Consider the following 17,239-nt stretch of genomic DNA (forward strand, 5'->3'; position numbering starts at 1 on the left):
GAACACCATCTTTGTGGTCAGGAAGAAATTTTCCCGCAGGTCAGATTGGCAGAGACCCTGTGGGGTTTTCGCCTTCCTCTGCAGCGTGGGGCATGGGTTACTTGCTGTTTTGAACTAGAGCAAATGGCGGATTCTCTGTAACTTGAAGTCTTTAAATCATGATTTGAGGACTTCAGTAACTCCGTCAGAGGTTAGGGGTCTATTACAGGAGTGGGTGGGTGAGGTTCTGTGGATGTGATTTGCAGAAGCTCAGACGATCATGATGATCGGTTCTGGACTTAAAGTCTGAGTCTATGAGTCTATAACAGTGACTAGACTCTGCCCAGACCTAGGAGCGCCGCCAGCTTTTCTGCTGCCCTAGGCAGCGGAAGGTCCAGCTCCAAAATGCCGCCCCCCACAGAGGCAGCAGAAGGTCCCGCCGCCGAAATACCGCCGCGGTCGCCGCCCCCCAAATTGTAGTGCCCTAGGCAACCGCCTAGGTCGCCTAATGGGTTGCGCTGGCCCTGCCCACACCTAGCAGGCTTGGAAGCACGTGGGATCCAGTGATTGGGTACACTCGCAACAGACTGGTGACTGTACAGAGGGGTACTGGTCCATGTTGTGACTGTCCTTAAGTCCATGTTCACAACCTTCTCCCTGGCTCATGAAGATTCAGTCTCTGCTGTAGAGTCGCTCCCTGACAGCTGATGAGGATCAGTCTCTGCCCCCCCCATCCCTTCTCTAATAAGGTATCCCCTCCAGCACCTGCTGTAGGTTCTGCCCCAGCACATGTGGGAGCAGATTGTGCTCTATCTCACATTTCACAGACCCCAGTTGGGAATATGCTGTGTCTATGTGTCATGGCTGCAGGGGATATACAATTTGTATATTGCGGGGCGGGGGGGACAGGCTGTGAGCCATTGAACCAAACTGTAAACCCTGTATAAGATGGAAACCACTTGAAGCCAGGGGATGCGGCAGCACCCCCTGCACCCCTAGTTCCAGCACCTATGCATGGCTGATGCCTCCAGGAGTTATTTGCTGCTGGGAGCATTTTATGCCCATTTTGTATTCACTTTGCTGGGGTGTAAATGACAAGAGCAGGTGCAGAGCAGTGGGGAATCTAGCCGCTAGTCTATGAGTGTTGTGGAGTAGGGAGGGAAGCAGGCAGGAAAGGGTAAGTTCATTGTATTTGAAGGAGTGGAAGTTACTCACAGTCTGCACTTGGAGCTGCAGGTCATTTTTCTCTTGCAGCAGGGTCACCATTTTTTCCTCCAGTTCTTTCCTTTTTGCCTCAGACTTAGCAAGCTCCTCCTTCGTTCTCTCAAACTCTTCCTTCATGTTGGCCATCTCCTTCTCAGCTTCAGCACTCTTCAGCAAGGGCTTGATCTTGAAATACAGCTTCATCCAGGGCCAGTGTTTGACATTCATGAATGAACGAATGTTGTATTGGAGAGTATAGATGGATTCCCTGAAAATCCATTAAACTACAGCTTAAAGAATGCGGAGTATGGAGCCAATGGGACTTGGGTTAGGAATAAATTCCAGGTATTAGAAGGACAGTTTCTCTAAGTACCATCTAAACAGCTTTTGCGGGAGATTTGTGTTGAAACCACTACGTAACTGGGTGTAAACAAGATACTTCTAGTCCCTGTGGAGGTGCAATGATGGACACTCTCTGAATAGAACACAAAGAAATGCTCTGAAACAGAGAAAACACTTCTGGACTGTAACTTGTGGGGCCTTTAGAATGTGATTTCCCCAAATCTCAATGCTGCTCAAGCTAATGCTATTGAGAAGAACTGGCTGCAGGACTCCACCTGCCCAGGGAATACAGGTTTAGAGAGGCAGTTGCTTGTTACCTTCTCTCACTCATCTTCTTGAATTCTACACGCATAAGGTACCCTCTGCACACAGCCTGCGTATGGGTGATGAGGCTCACAAGCTTCTCATCTCTCATCTCCTCCAGCAGTCCCAGGAGACCAGCCTTGAAGAATACCTAAAGCATCATGGAGAGATACAGTATTAGTTTGGGGGCAAAGCGGGTATGCAGCCAATGGAGAGGACACAGGACATAGCAGCAAAGAAAGGATTCCCATGGAGTGAAGATCTGAAAAGCTGGAGGAATGCTGGATCCCCTTTACAGACCTGAGTGTGCACTGATACCGGCACATGTCAATCAGTGTGAACCTGCTCCCCATGTCACTCTAGCTCTGCTCTCATGCTCTCAGAACAGCATGAGTCACTCAGGGCCCTCCATGATCTCAAATTACTAAAGCAAAGCCCTATGATAATGCCACATCTGGGTTGGGAGCTCAAGCTGACAGCCACTAATGAAACATTAGGGTAGGGCACTAGCGTCCCCCTGGCAGCAAAGTGACTAGGAGCCGGCCAAGTAGTTTGCTCTGACTCTGTTCAAAGCCAGCAATGATCTTGGTAAGCAAAGCGGGAGAGAGATGTTATTACTACAGCAATGCTCATGAATTCATAACAGCCCTTTCTGTTCTATTGCTCACCCATACACTACCCTTCTGCAGCTCAGCACGCCTGCTGAGCAGTCACACAATAAACCGGACTGCACATTGCCAGAGAAACATACAGAGATGTCTTCCATAAGTGCTGTTAGCTGTAGTAGTGACTGCTCCCTGTGCCCCCTGCCTGTCCTCCCCCAGTGATGATGCTGTCTGCATCCCAAGAAGCTGCTGATGAGAGTGTGTGGGGCTGGAATGTTCCATTTTCCAGGGTTTATTTTCAATCTTTGCAACATATCAAAGCAATTACCATGGACCATGGGAGGCTCTTCCAAAAATCAAAGTGCCCTGTGTCTAAAGGCTCCTGCTCCTGCCACCCATGAGCACATGCAGGGAAAGCAAAGCAGGTTTTCTGCAAATTGCCTAGAGTTTTTCTCACCCATTAAAAGGCATTGTTCCTCATGAGTCTGGGACATCCAAGCCATGGAGCCTGCATGTCAGGTGTGTGCTGCTTTCCTGCACACCAGCTCAGACACAGTGAAGGAGAGAGGAAGCCATGGAGGGAGAAACAAGTCTCCCAGAAGGGCATGTTTGGGCTCAGTGCAGGCACCAGATCTAACACGGGCACAACCAGCATGGCTCTTGTTGTGGAATATGGCATTGCTGTTAGCAGCAGAGTTCAAAGATCCGCTGCACACACAGCCCTGCAGGTGGCAGCCTTCTCCTTTTGCTCCCACCCCTACTGGATTTTGTTTCCTCGTTTGATGGTGAACTTGGGTTTTGTTTTCTATGAACAGTTGTAGAACTGGACTTCCTACCTTAATGTTTATAAGAAATGAATACAAGAGGAGTGTGAAAACAGCAAATTAAATCCCAGGCTCTAGTTCGGTGCAGTATTCATGAATTTTCCCCACTGTTTATTGTCATGTGTCACGCTGCCCCTCTCCAGATAGAGGTGCCTGCTCACCTCTACATATGAGCATTACCTTACTGTGGCCAAATCTGTACTGATTGTGATCGACATCAATGGAGGAGAGAAGCTTTTCTGAAGCATTCTTACTGTCAATGAACTGGCCTTCGGGGATGGCTGAGGCATTCAGGATTTTGTATCTGTGGGGAAAGAAGCAGCAGGACACCGATTTTAGACAGGGTCAGGAGTACACTTATAATAAGCAGGACATTGCAGAGCGACAGGAAGGTGCGCTGCTTGGAGGTCATTGAATTCACTGTCTAACATCAAGAGGGCTTTGATTATGCAAACTGTGGGTGAACTGAACATTATGACAGGGACCACATATAACTCACTCATTCCCCACTGGAATTTGCTGGCTGTGTTATTATGTGGGTCATTAGCACCAGCAGTTAGGAAGGACACAGTGAGAACTGTCCAGTCCTTTCTTTTTCACCCTGTTACATAAACCAGAACAAGGGGACACTCGATGACTTTAAAAGGGAAGTAAATTTAAAAGCATCAAAGGAAAATACTTTTTCCAGAATGAATACATAGCTTGTGGAACTCTCTGCCCACAAAGTCACCCAGGGAAACACTGTGGCTTGGATAAACAATGGCCTGTATAATTGTGTGACTGCTGTTAATAGTCTGTGCATTCTGCAAGATAACAGCCTGATTCGGGTAGTCCTGTCTCATGCCTAAGGACAGGTTGTTCCTCGGCAGGGATTTTGAGGGATTTCCCCCACAGACAGCACTGCTCCATTATACACCTCTACCTCGATATAATGCTGTCCTCGGGAGCCAAAAAATCTTACCGCGTTATAGATGAAACCGCGTTATATCGAACTTGCTTTGATCCGCCGGAGTGCGCAGCCCTGCACCCACGGAGCATTGCTTTACCGCGTTATATCCGAATTCATGTTATATCGGGTCACGTTATATTGGGGTAGAGGTGTATATGGAATCTTTGCATACTTGGATTTATTTGCCTATTTTAATTGCTAACAAAACCAAAGAAAGTGCTTGTCCTGAAGTGCAGTTTAGATGTCCCACTAGATCCCAACTGCATTTAAGTAGCCAATTGGCTACTGGAACAAAGTTTTCTCTGCAGTTGGCATGGAAACTGTGACCTGCTGGATTAAATATCAGGTACAGGGGACAGGACATTTTCAATGAGGAGCCCTTGACACTAGAATTCACTTGTACCATAGGGCCCAAGTCTGCTGGCTGTCAGTGCATGCAGCAAGAGTCATCTCTTTGCAGAAGCTTTGACTGCAGGGGTGGGCTTGGCTGAGTTTCTTATGCTGGGTTATGGGTTTGATGCTGGCCAACTGTGATTGTGCTATGTGATACGTGTGTATTTTTGCATACACACTCAGAGATGTTTGATAAGAGCTATTTATAAATCTAATTAATTATATTAAAGACTTTTTTTCACCTTCCTTTGAAGCATCAGTAACTGGCCATTTCTGTGGCAGGACACTGTCTTGGATGGACCAATAATCTGATCTAGTCTGACAGGAGATGGGATACCAGACTAGGGAGAGTCTGAAGCGGTGTGACAGATCCTATTTACCTCTCATCCCAAATGGGAGAGGTCTCTAGACACGGCAGTAATAGAAATAATCTAAGGCTAAAAACAAATAAGGATAAGAACTTGTCTGTTTCGTTCACCTGTTGCATCCTGTCTGACATGTACATTGTCAACTCCCTGGGGCAGGGACTGTCAGCTGTGTTGGGCCCTACTCCAATGGGCCCTGATCCTTGATTGGGTTATAGGCACTGCCATACTGTCACTCAGTAATAATTAAAGACAACCTTTGTTTAAAGTCAGCATATAGGATTCTGCTTGGGAACCCCTTCCTACAAATCCGGATGCCTTCCAGCACACCGTTACACCGCAGCTGGTGCATCACCAGGTGATGGTCCATTATACCTTAAACAAGATAAAACAGCAATGACTGTCAACACTTGCACACAGGCGCTTCTCATTCCAAAGGATCCCAAACTAATCAGCACTCAGAAATCTCTCCTTCTACTGAAATGCAGCCACCTCAAGGGCAAAAGACAGCAGCTGTCTAACAATGAGACTGTGCAATGCCTAGGACAGGAAGCAAAGATGAAGGGAGGATCACACTGAAGCTGCATAGGAAAGTTTGAGTAACAACTGCTCAAGATGGGAGTTGTACAGGACACTAGAGCTGGCACAACCCCCCTTGCAAAGAGTGCCTGGGAGTCTCCACTGGCTGCAAGTTAATGGGGACTGAGCTCATCTCAAAGATAGCAGAACCAGGCCTAGCCTAGAAACTGCCCTAACAGGCCAGCTGAGAACTCCCTACCTAGTGTTGGGGTATCCACACTTGGTGTGCAGAGCTGGCTCAGTGCCTTAACATACAGGGTGTGTCAGGAATAAGGGTTGTGTGGGGAAGGGGGCATGACTGGGGTACACTGTGCCTTGGGAATACTCCACATAGTGGAATGGCCTGTAGTGGGCCATGGCAGCTAGTGTGAATGTGTGAGGTTTGGTCATTAGTGGAGTGTGACAATATGTGATCTCTGGTCAGTTTATGAGCATGTGTGTAGGTTCTTTTATTGTTTTTAATATATTTTCTCTGTAATGATTTTATATCAAGAATAAATGTGCTTTTCTAGACAGAGCCGGGTGGTAACTTAACTATGACAATTACCCTGTTCGTAGCTTTCGAAGAGAAAGCAAAGCAGAGCAGGCTGGCTTAGGCAGTCTGACTTTGTTGGGCGGTCACAGTATAGAGAGGGACCTAAGAAGCCTGGAAATATCCCGGTCCGGAGGGAGAGACTAATGGGTCTGCCCAGGAGATGTGAAGGCTGGAGATCTGAAAGCCTAGGGTGGGTCCCTTGCTGGACCACAGAGGGGGAATACAGGTGTCATTGCCCTGAACGGTGACACACTCAACCCACTCCTGTATCCCACACTCATCCTACTCCTTCCTGGCCAGCTACCCCTCCCTATATACACACCCCTTCCGGTACACTGCTCCAGACCCCTGGCATCTAATGGAAGGAAAGGGATAATCCCATTCCTGGGGCTAAACCTGAGACCAATTGCAGCATTCAGCCACATTTCTCTCCTTTTGGTTCCATTCCACGGCCACTCACACAGGTTCTGCACATGTGACTTGTTCCCAGGGAGCTAATTTATTGCCTAGAGATAAGATTCATTTAAATCAAGAAACCAAATGTGTTGCATGCCTAAATGGAATTTGTTTCAGGTGAAAGCCAAAGCCCATTAAAAGATGAAACTCACTGACCAAAGAACAGAAACAATACCATGTGATTTACATAACCAGAGTTTTCAAGTTATCCCAGATTGGAATGTGTTTGAGAAAGGGATCTGCCAAACAGTTCTACATGACACTAAATGCCTGGTTACTTACTGACAATTCACAAGCAGGCTAAAGAGCTAAATAAGATCAATACACTGTTCACAACTAACAATTCAGCCAGCTCTACTCAGTGCCATGGCTCCATGGCCTAACCTGCAGTCTGGTTTGATAACTTACCAGGTGTCTTAGTTTCATTGGGAATGAGGCAGCGCACAAAGTGAGGATGGGTGCTTCTCAGGTTGGTCATCAACTTGTTCAAATTCTCCTGTGAGAGAGGAAACCAGGGCTCTGAATGCAGTGAAAGATAGTTTTATTTTGCATTTTCCTGTCCAATGACAGGGCATGCAGTGCAGTGTTGAAAAGTGCAACTCACGTACCCTGAACACAGCAGACACCGTCTGGAAGGAACCACCCTTCTTCTTAGCACCTTTCTTGCTACCCCCGCTATCACCTTGGGAGGAGACACCAGACATGTCAGAGCAGATAGTATGTTCTATAGGCAAGGTCTTCCCTTGTGCAATAAGGAACCAAATACGTACAGTGGAGTTTTTTAAGTGAAGTGCTGCTGTATAATGAAATGGCTGATTGTGAGCTAGTGCATGCCACACTCTGCAGTGGGATGCATGGCTTTGAGGGAAAGGCCCTCATGTCATGGGGCAGGTGTCTTTGGTGGTACAGCACACAATGGCCTGGTATGCTTGAGTTTAGCGGGGAGCTGTCTGAATTTTAGGTTTGGGAGCAGCCTCAATTCTTTTAGTATTCAAGCCATCAAAGTCATTTGCTCTTACTAATGCACTGGGTGCTCTACAGGGGTACTGGTACATTCCCCCTTGCAGAGGGGGGTGGAGGGCAGTGTGCAGCCACATTTTGCTTCACCAGTGTTATCTCAAGATGGAGGGAGGGCCACCAGAAAAGTGGCCATGGACTTAGCTATCAGCTGTGGAGCTTGTGTTCTTCTTATTGCGTGGGTTCTCTGGGTCATGGTGTAATGATTGAGCCTCCACATTTACCCGAACTGTGAAAAGTGAATGAAAGTTCCTAAGATGGCACAATAACCTATAACAATAAATGGTGATAGGGAAAAGTGTAAAAGGGAGACAGACAGACTGGATTAGTCCAAACAAGGAAGACTATTGATACAACTCAAGGACTGGGTTAAGATCATGTCTGGTAAACAAGAGAAGTGTGGGACCAGAAATCAGTTAACCACAATCAGCTCCCTTTTGGGGTGGTTAAAAAAAAACACTTTTTGGAAGAAATTGACCACTTCTGCTGACTGGGACATGGGAGAGCCAGAAGGAGTGAGCTTCACTATTATGGCTACAACTCCGACCATCTCCTGGGACCCTGTGATCCACCATGACACTGTTAGGCCTTCATTGTTCTGATCTCGAGAGATGTCCAGACCCAATGGGGCCAGAGAGAGGGACCCAGATGACATTGCCACCTCTACTGGCTCCGGCTAAATCCCTACCACCACCTGGGAAATGAGATTTTGTTGCCTGCCCCACCCCTCGTTCCCTACGTGTTCTTTTCCTTCCCCAACTTATTTTCTCTTTTCTAACCCTCAACTTTTTCTTTCTGTCTAACGAGAGTACGGCTTAGCCAGCCAAGACTCTATATTTTGCAACACTGCTGTAAGCCTGTGACCAGAAAGCGGCAGCTAAAAGCAGTGTTCTCAGCACATGGCTGGTGAGATGAAAGCAGCTGGGGCACTTATGTCTTATTGCTATTGATTAACTTTAGGGAGCAAAAAAGAAGCCCTTTTCTGTGCTGGGATCTTGCCATCGAGTTGTGGGGCTGTGGACTGGTTTACTGGTTTGCTGTGTTTGGTTTGTTTGAAATATAGGCTTGTCTAAGCAAAGTTGCCCTGCAGTTAGGGGAGTTAGTGCCAGATTTTAGCAAGGCTCTTGAAGTGAGAGCCTGGCAGTTTCTTTGATTAGGTCAGTGATTAGAGGCAGATGAGTGAGAGGAGGTGAGACACCCATTCCAGCTGTGTGTGGGGTCCAAACTTTAAGAAGTGTGCTGGCTCCCAGTGGCAGGGAGGATGAAGGCATCTGGGAGTCTGAGGGAATTAGCCAGCTCAGTTCACCAGCAGAGGAAGGCTGGGAGATAGGGCTTTTACACTTTAACTTGCAAGTATTCTACAAAGAAAAGCCTTTAGCTCCCAGTCATCTATTGGAAAAGTAATACAGCAAAACGTTCAGCAAGTTTTTGGAATGTATTGGGGACAACTTTTTGTTTTGGAAAGTGAAGGAAATAAGCACAGGGACAGCCATTTTAGACTTGATTCAGATTAACAGGAAGGAATGGGTTGCAAATCTGAAGGTGGAAGGGTATTTGGGTGAAAGTGATCATGAAATGATAGGTTTCATGATTCTAAGGAAAGAAGGGAGTGAGAGTAGCAGAATAAGGACAAAGGACTTCAGCAAAGCAGACTTCAATAGACTCAGAGAACTAGCGGGTAAGATCTCATGGGAAGAAAATCTAAGGGAAAAATAAGTTCACTAGAGCTGGTAGTTTCTCAAAGAGACAATATTAAAGGCACAACATCAAACTATCCTGATGTGAAGGAAAGACAGGAAAAACAGTAAGAGGTGAATATGGCTCCATTAGGAGCTCTGTGATCACTTTAAAATCAAAAAGGAACCCTACAAAAAGTGGAAACATGGATGAATGCTAAGGAGGAGAACAAAAGAATAGCACAAGCATGTAGAGACAAAATCAGAAAGGCTAAGGCACAAAATAACTTAGAGAGAAAGACAAAGGAAAGTGTAGGCCCTCTACTTAGTGGGAAAGGAGAACTACTAATGGAGAACACCGAGAAGGCTGAGTGTTTAATGCCTATATTGCCTCTCTTACCTAATTGCCCTCTTTGACAGGTTTCTGGCCATGCGGATGGGGGAAGGGGAAGCAATAGATATAATATATCGTGATTTTAGTAAGGCTTTTTACACAGTCCCACATGACATTCTCATAAGCAAACTATGGAAATGTGATCTAGATGAAATTACTATAGGGTGTGTGCATAACTTTTTGAAAAAAAGTACTCAAAGAGTAGTCATCAATGGTCAAACTGGGAGGACATCTCCACTGGGATCTCTCAAGGATCTGCCCTGGGTCCAATTCTATTTAATATTTTCATAAACAATTTGAACAATGGAATGGGGAGTATACTTATTAAATCTGTGGGTGACACCAAGCTGAGAGAGGATGCAAGCACTTTGGAGGATAAGATTAGAATTCAAATCAACCTTGACAAAATGGAGAACTGGTCTGAAATCAACAAGATGAAATTCAGTAAAGACAAGTGCAAAGTACTTCACTTGGGAAGGAAAAATCAAATGCACAACTACAAAATGGGGAGTAACTGGCTTGATGGTAGAACTGCTGCAAAGGATTCTGGGTTACATTGGATCACAAATTGAATATGAGACAATAATGTGATGCAGTTGCTAAAAAGGCTAATACCATAGGGGGGAGGGGGAATGTTAACAAAGGTAATGTAGGACATTGTCCCGCTCTGTTCGGCACTGGTGAGGCCCCAGCTGAAGTAATGTGTCCAGTTCCGGATGCCACACTTTAGTAAAGATGTGGATCAATTGTAGAGAGTCCCGAGGAGAGCAACAAAACTGATAAAATGATGAGGAAAGGTTTAAAAAATTGGACATGTTTAAGTCTTGTGAAACGAAGACACAATGGAGATTCTTGTTTCTACTCAGTGATAACTAGAGCTGAAAACACTGGTGAGCAGGCCTAGGGACTGAGCTTTAGATCTGGTGTGGGGCCAGTGTTGCCATGAAAGACAACTCAAAGGCTGTAGCAATAGTGAGGTTCCCCACTATGGGGTGAAATCACTAAACCTGTAATCTCTGGGCTAAATGGTTGAAGCTCAGAACAAGCCACCACAGCTGGAGGTAGAGGCAGCAGCAAACAGCGGCAGAGGTGGCAGCAGTGGCAAGCTGCTACAGCGGCCTCATTCAAACCATCCCTGCAGGGGTGGGAGGTGAACTCATCTGAATGCATCCCTGGATTCAGGACTTCAATGATCTCAGACAACAAAACGTGTGGGGTGCAGTGGATGGAACAGGGAATGGTGTTATAGGGACATTCATTCATTGGAATTTCACATTGCAAGGTGGGAAACTGAGGCAAACAACTTCCGTCCAAAGGGCTGTGGGGCAGGTGTTTACTTATTGTTTGCATAATTTGTAATCATTCTTGCAGTGTTTTCCCAAATTAAGGCTGTATTCCCTCTGCGCTTAATAAAAGTTCTCTCTTGTTATAAGTAGACTCAGTGCTAGCAATGCCCCATCAAGGAACCTGGGGTGGTGGTTAGTTTTCCCTGATTTCTGGGTGGGGGCTCAAGCTGCTTTTGTTTTATAATGTTAAAGGGACCCTGAGATATTAAATCCAGATCTTATTGCTGCCGGCAGCCCTGGCGGAAGGGTACATATATCTAGCAGCTGACAGGAACTGTATTGCTGGGGTTGACTGTTTATTGACAGGAGGGTGTCTGGAGTGGCAGAGGGCTGCAGCTGTCACCAGCGGTGGCTCCAGGCACCAGCACTCCAAGCGCGTGTCTGGGGCGGCAAACCGCGGGGGCGCCCTGCCGGTCCCTGCGAGGGCGGCAGTCAGGCAGCCTTCAGCGGCATGCCTGCGGGAGGTCCGCTGGTCCCGCGGATTCGGTGGTGAGTACGCTGAAGCTGTGGGACTGGCGGACCTCCCGCAGGCATGACGCCAAATCTGTGGGACCAGGGACCTCCCGCAGGCACACCGCCGAAGGCAGCCTGCCTGCCGTGCTTGGAGCGGCAAAAAAGCTAGAGCCGCCCCTGGCTGTCATTCCCTCATATCTTTCTGTGCTGTGTCAGAGGCTTGGCTGCTGCATAGGGCAGCCATGAGGCATCTGGTTCTCCAGAACCAGAAACCTTTGTGGGTATCCCATGGGGTGAGTGTCCACCTCTATTCTGGGTGACTGTGGGCAAGTCACCTCATCGCTTTGTGCCTCACTTTCCCCATCTGTAAACCAGGGATAATGACTGACTGATCTCCATTAAAAAGCACTCTACAAATGCTGGGCATTATTATTATTGCTCAGTTCTGTACAGGTTCTTACACCACACTCCTCACCATGCTCTGTGAGTGCTTTCCAGTTGTGCATTGAGCACATCTGTCACATGCTTGTTCTCTCATCCTCTCCTCAGGGGAAGGGAGTGGGGAAGGGAGTGTTTGTTCGGGATTTTTAAGACAATACATATCTATACCAGTCGCCATATGTTTCTGTTAGAGAAGTGTCTTTAGAGTGGAAGGTGGGAAGGTTTGGGATGGTCCTTAGTTCCCAGGGGAGTTTATTCCACAGCCTGGCCTGGCCCCTGAGAAAGCGCTGTCTCCTGATTCCCTGTGCTGTGTTTGCTCCAGGTCTGCCGCACTTGAACCTGGCTGTCTTTCCCAATTGTGCCAATGGCTCCTAAGCCTTCCTCACTTTGAGCACATGCCTGCACTACCACGAAGAGGGCGTACCTGTTTCTGTACCAGTATAGTTAGAGTAGAGGAAGGACAGCAGTTTCAGTGATGATTTCTGGTACAGTCCCACAACAGTTTCATTCAGGGGATCTTTGTTCTTGTCGAGCCAGCCTGAGATGTTGTAGTCCACAGTGGCAGCATAGTGCACCAGGGCGAAGTGGGCCTCAGCCTTTCCTTTGACAGGCTTGGGCTTCTGGAAGTTGTTGGACTTGCCAAGATGCTGGTCATAGAGCTTGTTCTTGAAAGACACATCAGTTGCCTTGGGGAACATGCACTCCTCTTCCAGGATGGAAAAAATACCCATTGGCTGAAAGACACAGCAACACAGAGACAGAGAGAGAGATCACAAACTGGCCTCCCGGATGTGATCATCTGATTATCATGGTCTGGATCAGAATAGGATATTGTTTCAGTGGCTTTAACAATGCCACTAATAGTGACTGTGGGAAGTGAACAGCAATATCTATCTTTGTATCTTTGCATATAAAGTCAGTGATGTGCACTACAGCTAATGACTAACTTTCCTCTCCCATGACTTTTTCTTTTATTGTCATTTCATTCCAAGAAATGGAAATAAAAGTGAAAGCCAGAGAGGAATCTATCTGGAAGGTTTCAGTATATGCATTGCAGGGATGAGGTTGCAGTTTTACTATATAGTGGTTGCTATTATAAATGTAGGGTGTCTTTTGCTTCACTAATGTTAGTGTGGTAACTTCTGTATCTCCTTTGTTAATGTTAATTACTTAGAAACAACAATTTTGAAGACTTTAATGATAAACACCAAATGTGCTGGGTCAGATTCACACCCGTGAGTGCTGGGGGTGAACATTTCAATGATTCCACATTGCCGAACAGCCACATACTAAGTATGATGTTTTCAGATGGTTTGGGAATTGTTCTAGTATTTAAAAGTATTTTTTTAATGTGGAGACTATTTTATCAGAGCTTCTAAACTGATTTTGCTCAAGTTCCCTCCAACCAAGCACATACATTTCAGCCCAAATGGGAATATTTTGAGACATTCAGATATATAGGGGAGCAGCAGAGTGATGCTGCCAGCGTTGCTTGGGGAGATAATGATGGGGGTTCAACCACTTCGGATGGAGTTTTCATCCAAGCTGCTCTAGGGAGAGATGGCATAAACCACCATAGAGCCACTGACTATGCTGGAGATGGTGATTGACACCTGCTGAGGATCTGTCCCAGAGTGTATTATAGAAATAAATCTCTGTGAATTTTGCTCGTAATCCAGACTAAATTGTTTTAAATTTAGTAAAATGGCCTCAGATCTCGTCTAAGGACTTGTCTACACTGGCAGCAGCGTGTAGGGTACATGTAGTTACACATCATAGTGAAAGGCAGGCTGCACGTGTAGCTACATGCAGCAGGGAGAAGGCAGCAGGACACTACACTGCTAAAACGTAGACAGAGGAGGCCTAGCTTGGGCGAGTAAAGAGCTGTGTAGGGACATACCCACAGGATTCAGGCATGTCTTTACTCTGCCTCCTAAGCCAGACCTCACCATCTACACTGCTATTGATACCCCTGCTAGCTGGGTGTGCAGGGTCTGTGCGCCACATGCCGCTGCAAATGAAGTCCTACTCTATGGTGGAAAGGGGCTGCAAGAGTCAGTGTCAGGACCACCCAGACATTGGGCAGCCACTGGGTGTTGAATGTGATCAGTGGCTGTTGGGTGTGATTAATGGGTGAGAATACTAGATGGTGGCTGAGCGCAGGGCATAAATGTGGGTGGTTGTGTGGGAGTGCTGGGCATGAATGTAATACCTCACTCTAATTTTGGTTGTTGGGTTTAGTGTGAGGGTGGTTCTGATGGCCTGACCTCCTGCATATCGCAAACGAGGTGATCTGGTGGTCCTTAAACCGTCATTCTGTGACTGTTGGACGTTGGGCAGTATGGTTAACTGTTAGTGTTGGATATTGAGTATGAATGCTGGGTGGCTGTGTGAATGTACATTTTGGATGCTTGGTGTGAAGTTGGACAGTGGGTGTGAATAATGCTGGCACATGTCGGTTTCTGGGTATGAAACTCAGATATTCGAGGTGAATGTGGGACATTGAGATGAATAACAGGAGTACTTGTGGCACCTTAGAGACTAACAAATTTATTAGAGCATAAGCTTTCGTGGACTACAGCCCACTTCTTCGGATGCATATAGAATGGAACATATATTGAGGAGATATATATACACACATACAGAGAGCATAAACAGGTGGGAGTTGTCTTACCAACTCTGAGAGGCCAATTAATTAAGAGAAAAAAATCTTTTGAAGTGATAATCAAGCTAGCCGAGTACAGACAGTTTGATAATAAGTGTGAGAGTACTTACAAGGGGAGATAGAGTCAATGTTTGTAATGGCTCAGCCATTCCCAGTCCTTATTCAAACCGGAGTTGATTGTGTCTAGTTTGCATATCAATTCTAGCTCACCAGTCTCTCTTTGGAGTCTGTTTTTGAAGTTTTTCTGTTGTAATATAGCCAATATTCCACACAAAGATGGACTACAAGCTATCAGGAACAGTATCCCTGATAATGTCACAGCTAACCTGGTGGCTGAACTTTGTGATTTTGTCCTCACCCACAACTATTTCACATTTGGGGACAATATATACCTTCAAGTCAGCAGCACTGCTATGGGTACCCGCATGGCCCCACAATATGCCAACATTTTTATGGCTGACTTAGAACAACGCTTCCTTAGCTCTCGTCCCCTAACGCCCCTACTCTACTTGCGCTACATTGATGACATCTTCATCATCTGGACCCATGGAAAAGAAGCCCTTGAGGAATTTCACCATGATTTCAATAATTTCCATCCCACCATCAACCTCAGCCTAGATCAATCCACACAAGCGGTCCATTTCCTGGACACTACTGTGCTAATAAGCGATGGTCACATCAATACCACCCTATACCGGAAACCTACTGACCGCTACACTTACCTACATGCCTCCAGCTTCCATCCAGGACACACCACACGATCCATTGTCTACAGCCAAGCTCTAAGATATAACCGTATTTGCTCCAATCCCTCGGATAGAGACAAGCACCTACAAGATCTCTATCAAGCATTCTTAAAACTACAATACCCACCTGCTGAAGTGAAAAAACAGATTGACAGAGCCAGACGAGTACCCAGAAGTCACCTCCTACAAGACAGGCCCAACAAAGAAAATAACAGAACACCACTAGCTGTCACCTTCAGCCCCCAACTAAAACCTCTCCAGCGCATCATCAGAGATCTACAACCTATCCTGAAAGATGATCCTTTACTCTCACAGATCTTGGGAGACAGACCTGTCCTCGCTTACAGACAACCCCCCAACCTAAAGCAAATACTCACCAGCAACCACACATCACTGAACAAAACCACTAACCCAGGAACCTATCCTTGTAACAAACCCAGATGCCAACTCTGTCCACATATCTATTCAAGTGACATCATCATAGGACCTAATCACATCAGCCATACCATCAGGGGCTCGTTCACCTGCACATCTACCAATGTGATATATGCCATCATGTGCCAGCAATGCCCCTCTGCCATGTACATTGGCCAAACCGGACAGTCTCTACGCAAAAGAATTAATGGACACAAATCTGACATCAGGAATCAAAATACTCAAAAACCAGTGGGAGAACACTTTAACCTGTCTGGTCATTCAGTGACAGACCTGCGGGTGGCTATATTACAACAGAAAAACTTCAAAAACAGACTCCAAAGAGAGACTGGTGAGCTAGAATTGATATGCAAACTAGACACAATCAACTCCGGTTTGAATAAGGACTGGGAATGGCTGAGCCATTACAAACATTGACTCTATCTCCCCTTGTAAGTACTCTCACACTTATTATCAAACTGTCTGTACTCGGCTAGCTTGATTATCACTTCAAAAGTTTTTTTTCTCTTAATTAATTGGCCTCTCAGAGTTGGTAAGACAACTCCCACCTGTTTATGCTCTCTGTATGTGTGTATATATATCTCCTCAATATATGTTCCATTCTATATGCATCCGAAGAAGTGGGCTGTAGTCCACGAAAGCTTATGCTCTAATAAATTTGTTAGTCTCTAAGGTGCCACAAGTACTCCTGTTCTTCTTTTTGCGGATACAAACTAACACGGCTGTTACTCTGAAACCTGTCATTGAGATGAATGTTTGCCGTCGTTTATGAATTCTTTGTTGTTGTGAAAAATAGACTGGAGCAACCTTAACTATAAGTTAATGACATTTGAGTGTATGGGAAACAGCTACGTTTCAATCATGCCCATAACAATAGTACCTGAGCACAGGGTTGCCCAAAGGGAGTGGCAGTTTGCCCAGGACCATCTGTTTGAGAGGACCCCCAAACAGAGCCATGGTGTGACATCGCGCACCAGGACACAACATCACATACAGACATTTGACCCAGCACCCTCTGTCATGATGAAAGGGCTGCCAGGCCAAACCCAAGTGGCGCTGTGACCCTGCATGCCAGGTCGCATCGCCTGAAGTGGGGAGCTGGGCCCAGCCCCGCAGGACAGGAGCTGAGCCGCTGCTGCTGGGGTGGTGTAGTGCAGGATCCTTCCCCTCCCAGGGCCTGGTCTTAGTGGTAATTTTTTTGAAGGATGCGGGGCCCTTTAAGATTAAGATTTTGCTCTGGGCCCTTAAAAACCTCTGGGCAGCCCTGCCTGAGCATCAGACATATAGGTAAGAGATACACCAGCTTAATGAAGAGAAGATGAAGAGGTGACTTGATTACAGTCTATAAATATCTACATGGGGAACAAATATTTGTTAATCGGCTCTTCGGTCTAGCAGAGAATCAAAGAAAGGTCTAACACAATCCAATGACTGGAAGCTGAAGCTAAACAAATTCAGACTGGGAATTAGGTGCACATTTTTAATGGTGAGAGTAATCAACCAGTGGAACAATTTACCAAGGATTGTAATGGA

The 17,239-nt window shown here is 46.2% G+C and overlaps 1 protein-coding gene across 1 annotated transcript in view; it reads right to left on the reverse strand.

Annotated features, from left to right (window-relative positions):
- Positions 1-17,239, reverse strand: part of LOC101943139 (myosin-13) — a 63,505-nt gene that overhangs the window by 28,494 nt on the left and 17,772 nt on the right. The window contains exons 14-21 of the mRNA XM_065562987.1: positions 12,285-12,594; positions 10,628-10,636; positions 7,142-7,215; positions 6,942-7,029; positions 5,221-5,338; positions 3,437-3,560; positions 1,842-1,978; positions 1,195-1,450 (exon numbers count right to left, since the gene is read on the reverse strand). Of these exons, the coding sequence (XP_065419059.1) occupies positions 1,195-1,450; positions 1,842-1,978; positions 3,437-3,560; positions 5,221-5,338; positions 6,942-7,029; positions 7,142-7,215; positions 10,628-10,636; positions 12,285-12,594 (1,116 nt within the window). The remainder of the gene's footprint in view (positions 1-1,194; positions 1,451-1,841; positions 1,979-3,436; positions 3,561-5,220; positions 5,339-6,941; positions 7,030-7,141; positions 7,216-10,627; positions 10,637-12,284; positions 12,595-17,239) is intronic.

Source organism: Chrysemys picta, chromosome 12 (assembly GCF_011386835.1).
Source record: "Chrysemys picta bellii isolate R12L10 chromosome 12, ASM1138683v2, whole genome shotgun sequence".
Taxonomy (NCBI): Eukaryota; Metazoa; Chordata; order Testudines; family Emydidae; genus Chrysemys; species Chrysemys picta.